We start from the raw sequence: 12,888 nt of genomic DNA, 5'->3' as shown, positions 1-12,888 counted from the left end.
AACTATTGATCAAAAGTTTAACAACCAAGGTAAAATACTTCATTAAAGGGAAAATTCAGCAACCATAACCACAGACATTTAAATTTAGAAAATAAACTCAGAGTGCAGAGACCTCTGGTGAGGCCAGTAGTCAATCTTTTATGATATGCAAATCTGCAAGCGAAACCACTATTTCTGCCTTGGTATGTTTCCAAATCAGCTCTAAAAATGCCAAAATATGGCTATGCCTCACTGAACAGTCATCATCTCAGCTGTGCATTTACTGAACACTTCTGAAATGGAAATATTCTCTTTAACCTACATTTGTGAGGAGCAGAAAACACTTTGTTGACATTTGAGAGAATGGTAAACACAATGACTAAAACGACGTCATGAACACAGACGCTTGTGGACAAAAACAGTTGTTATGAAAACCCGGATGTACAAAACAAAGAATGCTTTTACTGAATGATACTGGATTTTTTTTTTTTTAGAGCTTAACTGATTTTAAGAAGAGGAAATGTATCTATTATGTTTGGTTTGTAGTCCGGTGTCAATGTTAAAAGGTTGAAAATGTAGAACTTCACTCTAACTATCTGTACATAGTTTATACCTAGGCTACAAGTCCGTGCACATTTTTCACTGCGTCATTGGTTTTGGAAAAATTTGTAAATTTACTTATTTAGTTGTTTATGTACGTTGTGTATAGATGTTGTAAAATATGCTTATTTTTACTTCTTTAATTATATTGCTTTATATATTATATCGCTCCTTTAATTGCTAGTAACTTTTTAATAATTGCTATTTTATATGCTCTTGTTTGCTTTATACTGTTTTGCACTGTCTACTTTGCTGCTGTAACACTTAAAGGTGACATATCACGCTTTTTTCATCAATATATATTGGTCTAAGAGGTCCCCAAAACATGTCTTTAAAGTTTATGCTCAAAAAAACAGATTTTGGCATGCCTGAAAATCCCTCTTCTTCAGTCCTCATCAGAACACTCTGTTTTCCCTCTGACCACGCCCCCATCCGGAAGCGGATGTGTCTCGGCTCTCCAGCACGTTGATCTAATGTTTACATGTTGGCTGAATATACACGGCTGCTCAGAGATCGCGTTACTTCAACCCTCTGAATCTGATCCAGAATCTGATCCTGACGGAGAGGCGCCTGTAGCAGGACCTTTCTGAACGATTGGTCACAGATTTAGTGTTTCTTGTTGTTTTATTTATCAGTATGTCGACGTGTGTCTTGGTACACAGCTACAAACATGTAGCTATGTGGCTATGCTAACTAGCGCTAGCACTTATCCATGATAAATAAAAATCATCCACTAGATCTTCAAATCTGCAGACGTGGGGAGTAAAACCAACCTCTGCCAGAAAGGCAGCAGGACCTTTTATGAAGGATTGGTCACAGATTTAGTGTTTCTTGTTGTTTTATTTGTCAGTATGTCGACGTGTGTCTTGGTACACAGCTACAGCTACAGCTACAGCTACAGCTACAGCTACAGCTACAGCTACAGCTACAGCTATGAACATGTAGCTATGTGGCTATGCTAATTAGCGCTAGCACTTATCCATGACAAATAAAAATCATCCACTAGATCTTCAAATCTGCAGACGTGGGGAGTAAAACCGACCTCTGCCAGAAAGGCAGCGGGACCTTTTCTGAAGGATTGGTCACAGATTCTGTGTTTCTTGTTGTTTTATTTGTCAGTATGTAGATGTGTGTCTTTCTACACAGCTACAGCTATGAACATGTAGCTATGTAGCTATGCTAATTAGCGCTAGCACTTATCCATGATAAATAAAAATCATCCACTAGATCTTCAAATCTGCAGACGTGGGGAGTAAAACCGACCTTTGTGTTTATTAAGACAGCCTACAACTAGCATGCCTCCCTCCTAAGCTCCTTGTTAGCAAACATTTGTGCAGGTAATGAAAAACAGGGGAGGGATTCAGTATTATTTTATACACTCTATGGGCTGAACAAGCTCCGAGCTCTGACTCCGTGACAGACCGGATATTGTTGTTACGTAACAAAAACACGGAAGTCTGAAACGGCTCGTTTCACACACATTTACAGAAAGGTGGAGAAATCAAAACAGGGGCAGAATGGATTTTTTTCATTCTCGGGGGGTTTGTAGACATGCCAGGGACACATATTTCAGGTAAAGAACCATTAAAAAGTCAATTTTGCATGATATGTCACCTTTAAATTTCCCCATTGTGGGACGAATAAAGGATTATCTTATCTTAACAGTATGTACAATAAATGTAACTTCATCTTTATATTTAATATTTTGCTAATCACATAGCGCTTGCTACATATTGTTACCGTCAGGAAGAAGCCTTGTATCTCCAAATCCTCTACTTTCCAGGAAGTAAAATAAACCCTTTGTTTTCAGATAATTTAACACTGCAAATGATCCAACCATCTGTTTGATTCTTAAAAGCCAACAGGCTTAAAGGAAGATCAATAGCATTGATTAATGCAAGAAGAAAATGATGAAATATGGAGATACAAGGTTTCTGCCTGACAGCAGTGATATGCTACAGACATTGCTGGGAGTATTGTGAGCTAAGTTGTTGTGACATGCCTTGCTGGACTAACTAATGATTGATATGTTGGACAGAGAAGGCTTCAGGTAGTGCTCATTGAAAACATGTATGCTCATAACTATAAACCATAGTGTGATATAGGCAGGGTTCTAAACTAAGATCAAATTTGAATTTAACAATAAAAAACATCTTGGTTTTGTTTGTATGTGAGTTGGATTTGGATCCACACAAAATTTTAATGGGACTTCCTTCATGGCTGTTTTACCCTTCCACCGAGTTTTATGAAAATGAGGCCATTAGTTTGACTGTAATTCTGCTGACAGAGAAACAAACTTCACGGAAAGTGCAACCTCCTTGGTGGAGTTTATAAAACTTAAAGATTAAAACTTTCCCTCTTCCACCTACAGTCTGAACTAAGTGGGCTGGAAACACAATCATTATGGAAAGCAAACAAGAACCTCGGAAATGCAGATGATGAAGAAAAGAGATAAAAGGGAACGAGGGGACCTCTCTCACATCCCACAGAGAGAGAGCAGGAACGATGAAATGGTTGGTGGCAAGGAACAAATAAATAAGGTGAGAGAAAACAGACGCGCACCGCTACTTCCTCTCTGAGTTGTCTACAAATACAGAAAACCAGAGAAACAAATAAACTTTGTTGTTTTCAGAGAGTCTTTGATGAAAAAAAGAGCTGCAAGAAGGTTTGCTTCTTCTATTGTTGTTAGAGATTGTGACTGTCTGTCAGTTCTGCTCTCTGCCTGCCTGAGTCTTGGCCCGCCTGTTAAGAAAATAAAAGTCCCATTACTCTGTCGGTTCCAGTACTTTGGCTTCATACTTTGAATACAAAGATATTGGTATTTTCGCAGACTTATGAATGTTGTTCCAACACTGTTGTCTCTGGCACAGTTAATCCGATTTCAGGGCGTTTAGAGAACGAGGGGAACCTCAACTTGACCTGATCCCAGACTGTAAACAAGCTTGTTTAGAGGCTTTTTATTAGGATTATCCATTTCCTCTTCTAAATGGATTCTGGTAATTCCATCCAACAAAAAAAGAACATAAATAACTACATAAATAATAAAATAAGACAGTATGTATGATGCTGCCTCAATCTTACTGCATCCTAGCACAGGAGTCCTGAGCTGCAGTTTATACTCCTAAACCCATCCCTGTTTCTGACCTGACGCTGTCTTTGCTGCTGGTAACAGAGGCCGGATGATAACACCTCAATGCCAGGGGTTATCTCTCTGCCAGGAGAACACACGCTGAACCAGAAAGATCCCGTTGTGCTGCTGACAGGCAATTTTTCTTCACTAACACACCGTGATATGTGGAGCATTTCACATTTTGTGACGGGGCTTATGAATCATTTTTTCCCACAGAAACTCGGCAGTTTCACTCATTTATACGCTAATTGCTGCCTTCTTTGAATTTGACTATTGTTCAGCGTCGTTGCTCGCTGCTCACTGCTCACTTTCTATTTTTCCCCTTGTACATTTATCATTCATCTGTTCCACTGAAGTCTTTTGATGTAGCATGCTGACACATGAGGAATGATGACATTAGCCTGAGATAATAAGCCAAACTCTTTAATGTCTCACTCCCCCAAACTCTGAAAGACTAGTTAGAGGGCAATTAAAAAACTCACCTTCATTTGTCCTTCGCTACAGTACATCTCAGAGACATTTCCCCCATTACAGACTGACTCAGTTTGATCGTGTATGTGGAAAAAAGTTCAGACCTCCAATTTCCAACATCAGTTTCTGCTGGCATTTGGATAATTGCTCTTTCTTTCCCAAAATGTCAATTCCTCTCAGCTGCACAAATTACAGCATTTCCTCCCACTGTTAAGCGAGAAGATGAACACCGCACTCATATCTGAACTTTTGACATCAGACTGAGGAGTTGTCTGTTAGCATAGCCTAGCAAAGAGCCAAGGAACAAGGGAAAGGAGCTAGTGTATCTCCATGTAAAGGAAACTAAATCTTCCTTCATGCACCTCTGAGGCTGAGATCTAAGTTGTGTAACAAAAAATGAAAAGTGAATTGTTTCGGACCAATCACCTGCTACCATTGGAGACAACAGGTAGTTGCACCTACTTACAGACGTCATTCTGATTAGCAAATAACAACTGCTAATAATATCAGCAGACTGTTGCTGTGAAGAGCAGACATCTGCTAGGTATGTGGCTATAATCACAGACTCTGGCTTACTGTTAACATAAAGGCATAAAGAAGCAGGTAAATTTGATGTTGGTCTGTTGTTTGTTGAGAAAAGAGACAAAAAAATTGAAGGAAAAGACAAAAAAACGACAAAAACTGTTGCTCAGATGGAGAAATTTACAAAACTGATGATGGCACATGAAGTAAACACTTAATGGAACACAGTTTGTCACATGATGGTGTTAAAGGACTGATAATTGGGTAAAAAATGTCCCAGACTCTGACGTTGATTTTTGCGGTCTTGTTCACCTTGTTTTGCTTCAACATTTGCTGTTACTATGGGTGCAGCTCAAACTGTAATACAAAGTGACTATTTCTAACACAAAGATTTTAAAATCAATCAAATTTTTCTAAATCAATTTCTGGTGTCAAATTATCCATCCATCCATCATCTTGACCGCTTATCCCGTTAGGGGTCATGGGGGGCTGGAGCCTATCCCAGCTGGCTTCGGGCGGAAGGCAGGGTACACCCTGGACAGGTCGCAAGCCTATCACAGGGCTAACACAGAGACACAGACAACCATTCACACACACACTCACACCTACGGGCAATTTGGAGTGATCAATCAACCTGGTGAGCATGTTTTTGGACTGTGGGAGGAAGCCGGAGTACCTGGAGAGATCCCACCCATGCATGGGGAGAACATGCAAACTCCACACAGAAGGCACCTGCCTGGCCAGAGATTCGAACCAGGAACTTTCTAGCTGTGAGGCGGTGTCAAATTATTGATTTTTAATTAATACATTGTGTAATAAGCCTGGTAATCTATAGTGAATTTAGCGCCACGGTCCTGCTCACCCTGTCCGGGTCCCATTCTGCTCCAATAACCCAGTCACCATACATTATCCCTTCCTGGTGTTATGCTGAATCTTGTTTCCACACCAATCTGAGTTTGTCCGATCCCTAACCTTAGCCTCAACTTGTCCCTGACTACACCTGCAATTTTCTGAAAGGCTTTACCGTAAGTCATTGCTACATTAACGCTACCAGTTATCCCCTATAGACACATAGGACAAGATGAACCCCATTGCCTTTTTAATGCGAGTCCATCAAACCATGCAAAACTCCAGCACACTATCTAACTTGCACGAATGTATTTATGAGCAATGTTTTGGTCCTGACCTTCATCGGGCAAACAATGACTGTGATAACGATGATATATAATATAACATATTTCTTGAAGGTTAGATAGTGCTGGAGTTTTGCATTTTTTAAACGTCTCACTCATCTCCTACGCACCTGTCTCATGTAACAGATGTGCAAAGCCTGTTTTCCTTTTAAATATTGAGAGTCTGCAAAAGCGCTGTAACATAGCTCTACCATCATGACTTCTTCTTACTTTTGCCCTTGGAATACTGGTGTCTCATTTCACATATGGCACCAGTATTACATTTTATGGCATTGCTGAAGCACGAGAGGTAAACACAGCAGGACTCAGGGGCTTCATATACAAGCACACACACACACGGCTGCTCTAACTCGCCTCTATGTTATTACCTCCAATATCAGAACAGTAGTGGAACGACTTGGTCTCACCACAATGCCTCTGTGACGTTCATGTTAGCATGTTAATAACATGTGCACAGGGTCACATTGTTGTTTTTTTCCCTTTGTTTTTTGTACAGTTAAACTTATACAAGCTTTAAAATTTCTTCTCTTAATCCTTTCAATCCATCTTGCTACTTTTTTTTTTTACCAGAGCTGAACAAGCTGTTTACTGTTGCTTCCAGTTTTTATATGAATGTGAGCCTCTGCTGGCTCAAGCTTCATACTTTCAGCACAGACAAAAGGATGGCAGAAACAGATAAAACCCTTTGTCTGACTACAGTAGAGCTGATGTGAGTTTGATAGTGATGGTTGAAGTTCAGTCGTCAGTGATTAGCTCGTACTGACCTTGGTGATTCCCTGGAGGAAAGCCTCTTTGGCCAATTTGGCCGGGCCGTCCAGTGACTTGCCGTCGTCCTCTGGGCCCCAGCTGGCGCTATAAATGTGGATGTGCTGAGAGTTTAGGCTGAGAGAGTGGGCCTCCACCACGTCTGTCACCTCTCCATCCAACATCCGAACTCCTGTAAACACACGCAATGCAGCGCAAATTAGGTTTACCAAACTAAAGACATGAAAAGTGGTGGAGGAAGTGACAAGATGACAGACGGTGAAAAGATACAGATCGTATGAATTTAAGCCTCAGATGGGTGGAGAGGTGTCAAACCTTTAAAAACAGAACACAGCATGAAATGACAGGAACAGAAAATTTGTCGAAATGAAACTGAAAGAAATTGCTCAGACCGCAAATGCCCATTTTTTCTTCTGCCACAAAAAATAACATAAACAAAAACATAATCCAGAAAAAACAGGGAAGAGTGTCAGAAAAACCAAAGGCTTCATGGAGTTTCAGTTTTTTAATGACTTAGCCTACAAAGCCTCACACACAAATGCAGCTCTGACAGATACTACACTATTCCACTGTCACATAAACAAAAATAACCCAGCTGGTTGTTAAACCAAGAGAAAGGGTCTTTCTTGACCCCCCCTGCAATGACACAGAAAGGACAAGTAGACTGCAGATAAGAGAAAGCCACACAAACACACAAAGATGAACAGAATTTACAAAGCCTCCAACAGACTGTGGTGTCCATGGGGGTAGCACCAAATGTCACCTTTCATCTGATCATACCTGAACGCAGTGCTGTCTGTGCCTTTGAAGTGAGCAGCCTCAGATCAGTCCTGTGAACGTTAATGGCTGTAGAGAGCCGTGAAATGAACCACCCTCAACTAAAGTCCATTACTGGAAGAGAACCCCCCCGGACCTCTGAGGCAACACCAGCACTGCCGACGTCCACATTAAGACTTCAATAATCCATTCTAGACAACCTGTCTGGCCCTGCAGGCACAAACACATGCCAGTGGGTATGGAGCCAAAGCTGTAATTACTCTGCTGGCGTTGGGACTCTAAGTTACACAAGTTTGAATACTGAGTAGCTTAAAAAAAACAAACAAAAAAAACATTTAACCCGGCTAAACATAGGAATCAAAGCACAATGTTCGTTGGATGATTATTATGCGGTGGCTGTATTGCAGCAGTAATGATAATAACTGTCGTAACAACTCTCATCAACTTCCTGCGGCTCCATTGTTTCTTGTAAAGAACTACTGTGCGAGTTCCCTGCAGCTAGTGAGTCAGAGGTAGCAGGTAGCAATGCAGCTTTGACTGTGTGTGTGTGTGTGTGTGTGTGTGTGTGTGTGTGTGTGTGTGTGTGTGTGTATGTGTGTGTATGTGTTCAGGCAGAGTACACACAAGTACAGTAGGTGGAGAGAAACACAGACTGAGCCAAGTAGGGTCAATGACAGGTTTTTAACTCTAATCACAGATCATTGTTCAGTCAGGATTCAAACATTTAACCGTAGCTGTAAGCTCCACACAGACACACACACACACACACACACACACACACACACACACACACACACACACACACACACACACACAGACACACACATAGACACACGTAAACAATCATATTTGGGAGTAAATCACAGCTGTTTATAAACAATCCAGTGACCCCAAATGACGTGAACAGATTCACAGAGGAGTTATTTATGAGAGCGGGGCCAAAGCGTGGCTCTATCGGGAGATGAATAGTAATGAAGACAAAGAAGGGGAGTTATGAGGAACATCTGTGAGCGAGGCTGCTCAGGGCTCCGCTGAGTCCTGTTGGCTGCCATCATGTCATTGACAGATTGTCTGGTGACAAAAGAATCTAAAATCCTCCCTGGAAAACTTTATCAACCGCAAAGATTATTTTTTGGCAGGCAAGAAAGAAAAGAAAACCTTTCAGACTTAATTTGTAATCACAGGTTTGATTTTAATAAAACTCTCTGAATCACTTTGTTTTTAATGGGTACCTGCTCATGTTGACAGCTTTATTACTGTTTAAACAAGAGCTGTTCTGAGAGTGTGTTTTTTAGTCAATGATAAACACAGGTGCATGAAATGAGGCCTCCTAAGAGGTGGACTTTTTATGGCCTTGGTATTGTAGGCCTACTAAAAATTAGGGATGGGCTATTCGATAATCCCTGGCATCTATTCGGCTATTATTCGTAATCAAGTGTGATGAGGTGCTGCTAGAAGCGGGCACTGGCAACTTCTTTCTCAACCACTAGTGTGGCGTGTATGCTTACATTTTACAGCCATGTTCAGTCTCTGCAATGTTCTCTGTTTCTGAATCTCACACCACCACACACGTTACGGTATTTCCAGCAACTGTCGCAAATTTTTTCGATGTCTTTCACTATTTAAGCATTCTTCTTCTTGTTCTGTTTTTTAATGCGGTTAGCAAACAGCTTTAAAACGCTCTATAGCTACTGTCTGGCGGGAATGCTGTATTACAACCAGGCGCCAGTCAAAAATGAAAATAGTACTTTCAAAAATAGATAATATTCGCATTAAAGGTGCAGTGTGTAGAATTTATCAGCATTTATCAGAACAGACTTGGTAGAAATGGAATAAAATATTATTAAGTATATTTAAATTAGTGTATAATCATCTGAATATAAGAATCATTTTGTTTTTGTTAACTTAGAATGAGTCTTTTATATCTATAGGAGTGGGTCCACTTCCTAAGAGGCTATCATCTTGCACCACCATGTTTCTACTGTAGCACAGAATGGACAAAGTAGTAACAAGAGAACCAGTTGGAAGATGAAGAAGAAGAGCGCGGTTGTAGTTCTGCTCTGAATAATTTGTGTTTTGATGGTAGAAACTTGACAAATGGAGAATCATACTTATTTTTGCATCACAGGACCTTGTCCCTGAAGGCCACCGTCCATTTCTACACACTGTACCTTTAACTCTTTTTAATAAGTGAACGAATATTCAAGCATTCGAAAATTATGTCCCATCCCTTCTAAAAATCAGGCTGACCCAAATTACTTATGATTCAACAAAACACTTAAAAAATTAACTTTGCCTTAGCGTCATTGGCAGATGAGAGAGACTGGAGTATCAGGCCAAGTTGAGGATGTGTATTGAGAAGCAGATCCAGATGAAAACTGGGCAAAACAATGACGTCATGCATCCCAAGAGGCAGTCAAGCCAAACAGCTACCAAGGAGTCAAAGAAGTAATCATGGCGGATAGGAGGCAAAAGCGTTCCAACGTGTGGCTTAATTCAAGCAAAAAGATGCTAACAGCGCAACGTACAATGTCTTTCGCTTCGTGATTTCAAGTAAGCTACCAGCTGAAACATTTCTCAACACAGTCATTAAACGTCATTAAATATCAGGAGTGCAATGTGTCTGATACTCTTAGCAGTGTGTTGCTTTAAAGGGTGACCCTGTTATCTGGAGTCTTTCAGCAGAATGCATCAGTGGATGTCAGTTACAACAGCTGTTGGTTGAAACATGAAAAGGGTCATCGCTAATGCATCCTTGTTTGTTTTTTGAATATAACGACAAAATATACTAGTAACAAACCTCTTTCATGAAAAGCTGAAGCACTAAAAGGTGTCGTAGCTACAACAACCAAAGGAGCATTCGGGTGAAGGCACCAGTTAACAGGATCACCGTTCAAACTGGAACACCGGTCACCGTGTTGTTCCACATCTCAGCAGAGCACTGAAGTTAGGTATGAGCTTTGGTATGTTCATATTAGCACAAAGTATGCAGGCTGTGGAGAATCCACAGGAATAGATAAGGGATTTAACAAAGAACTGGATTGATAGACTGAATGGATAATGGCACTGATATCAATAAAATCATCTCAATTCCCATACCCAGGCCAAGTTCCAAAAAATGTTTAAGTATATAACATTAGATTCACCTTGTCAAGTCTTATCAATTCCATGATCTCAGCAAGTTTTAGAGGTACGAAATTTAACAGAGGTTAGGTTGTTTATATTTTAACGGCATGTCAGAGACATGATACTAACAGAATTTCTAAAAAAGCAAGGATCTACTTTCTACAGGAAAAACATCCAAAAATGATCAAAAGCTTTTCTTCTCAGATACAATAGATCAATGACAGTCCTCTGCACGTTCTTGCCTATCTCTGCAGCACACTCTGTGCATTTGAACAAGAGGGAGTCGATCAGCCAGAAAAAGATATGCAATGACCTAGAAAAAACATCATGGATATCATCTTTAAAATCTATCACTGGGTCTTTAATGAGATGTGAAAACACGTCTTTATGTGCACCTTTGATTCAGGACCCAGACTAAAGTAGCTGATTAGTTGAGGTCACATTCTTTTTGTGTTTCATCTTTGATTGAAACAATGAGAAACTTAATTAAGTCAGTATTATATCTTCCCAATTAATCCCAACGGTGTACTTCACTCACCTCCAATTCTAGCATTATAGGCCACACCCACGCCGCACACACCATTGTTAGCCGCAGCTGCAACTTCTCCTGCACATCGGGTTCCATGTCTGATAGAGAAAAAGATGCACAAATAAGTTATAGCATGAAGAGGAGGAAAATAAAAAACTATTTACACATCAAGCAATGGCATCACAATAACTCCTCTAAGTACTGACAGTAACAGAGGCAGCTCTCTGTACTGAGCTGAGCTTTTAAACAATACAGTAGCCGAAGTGCTGCTAAAAATACACCGCAGGCAAAAGAGGAGCTTAAACCCAGTGGCCTTTTCGAAGCAGCAGCAGAATTGTGTTTGCTGGGTAATAATAAGCGCGCAAAGGCCTGATATGCCCTTTGAATTAAAGGGTCACTTTCTAGAGTGGATTTAGAATTCAAGAGGTATAGTATTATAAAGGGCAGCGACCTTCTTGTTGAACATGGCATGCAATTAGAAGTATTGAGGACACACATAATGTGCAATAAGAAAGGAATGCGCAAATGGGTTCAATGTAAAAGTTTCATCTTTACATCCATAGAGGGAAAATGACAATCTGAAGCAGTGCAGTCGGTACAGAAAATGAAACAGGCTTTCATGATTATGTGAAAAACTTCCATTAAAAATATTTGTATCAAAACCTAATGACAGTTGTGGGGTTATTCACTTCTGTTGCCAGCACTGTCAATCAAATCAAACCTGACCAATAACACCCACACAGATCTGGTGAAGCAGTGTGGCTGTTTTAAAACACAGTGAATGAGTGTGGCAGAGCTTCTGATATTCAAAGTCCTCATACATATCAACCAGGAACTTTGAGTTTGATTCTTACCTAGTTTTTACATATACAAAACGTTTAAGCTAACTTTAACTGTTTTTTTTTTCCACAACTTGCTCTTGGATAAATATTCTATTAAGAAGAAGAGAGAGAGAGAGAGAGAGAGAGAGAGAGAGAGAGAGAGAGAGAGAGAGAGAGAGAGAGAGAGAGAGAGAGAGAGAGAGAGAGAGAGAGAGAGAGAGAGAGAGAAAAGAGCACAATAGCACATTTATAAATGTGAATTCAAGACCTACTCTGCAAACAACTTGTGTCTGATTCAGGTTGATGCATTTTCACATCACATCCCAGAACTCTACAAGAACATCCACAATATTTCATTTTTTTTGTACCTTGTGAGTGCAACAGTAAATATAGTGAATATGCAGAAAGTCTACAATGCTCTTATGTTGAATACATCTCCCTCTTCTTTTATTTAGTCTTTTCTCCTGCCGTACAAGCTAAGGGTAGAAGGACCAAGGCTCCCAATATGAAAAATAACCCGAGGGTAAATGTATTGACCAAAAAAGTCAAAGACTTAACCGACTCTGTCTAACCTTGATGTTATTGATGTACATGAATTATTCACAGACTACCTCATTAATACCTTAAACCAATCTTAAGTTTCAGAGATCAGAAAGGCTCCCTGCAGAGTGATGCCGAGATGTCAAACACTTTCACAAACAAATACAAAATGACCCTCAAAACTTGCTCTCTTGAGCACACATTGGATCTTGTTGCAGACAAAGAGAGGTCTACATTAAAACATTTATCGCTTTGCATGTTTCCAGGCGAGGAGGTAATTGTTAGTGAAATGGGTTAAATGCGTTTTATCGACTTCTGGGGATGAACCGCTGTGATCCGACAGAGGAAGGATGGCACAGAATGAGCGTTTGGCATTTAACACAGGTCATTAAGATCGTCTCCTGATTACAGTGCAGAAACCTAAATTAAAGGTGT

General features: G+C 40.2%; 1 protein-coding gene across 1 annotated transcript in view; it reads right to left on the bottom strand.

Annotated features, from left to right (window-relative positions):
* Nucleotides 1–12,888, bottom strand: part of furinb (furin (paired basic amino acid cleaving enzyme) b) — a 98,139-nt gene that overhangs the window by 17,307 nt on the left and 67,944 nt on the right. Inside the window, exons 7-8 of the mRNA XM_034684833.1 lie at nt 11,102–11,190; nt 6,660–6,832 (exon numbers count right to left, since the gene is read on the bottom strand). Coding sequence (XP_034540724.1) covers nt 6,660–6,832; nt 11,102–11,190 — 262 coding nt within the window. The remainder of the gene's footprint in view (nt 1–6,659; nt 6,833–11,101; nt 11,191–12,888) is intronic.

The sequence above is a fragment of the Notolabrus celidotus genome, chromosome 6, assembly GCF_009762535.1.
Source record: "Notolabrus celidotus isolate fNotCel1 chromosome 6, fNotCel1.pri, whole genome shotgun sequence".
In the NCBI taxonomy this organism is placed as follows: domain Eukaryota; kingdom Metazoa; phylum Chordata; class Actinopteri; order Labriformes; family Labridae; genus Notolabrus; species Notolabrus celidotus.
Note: the sequence above shows the minus strand (reverse complement) of the source record. Positions and strands in the feature narration are given on the sequence as shown.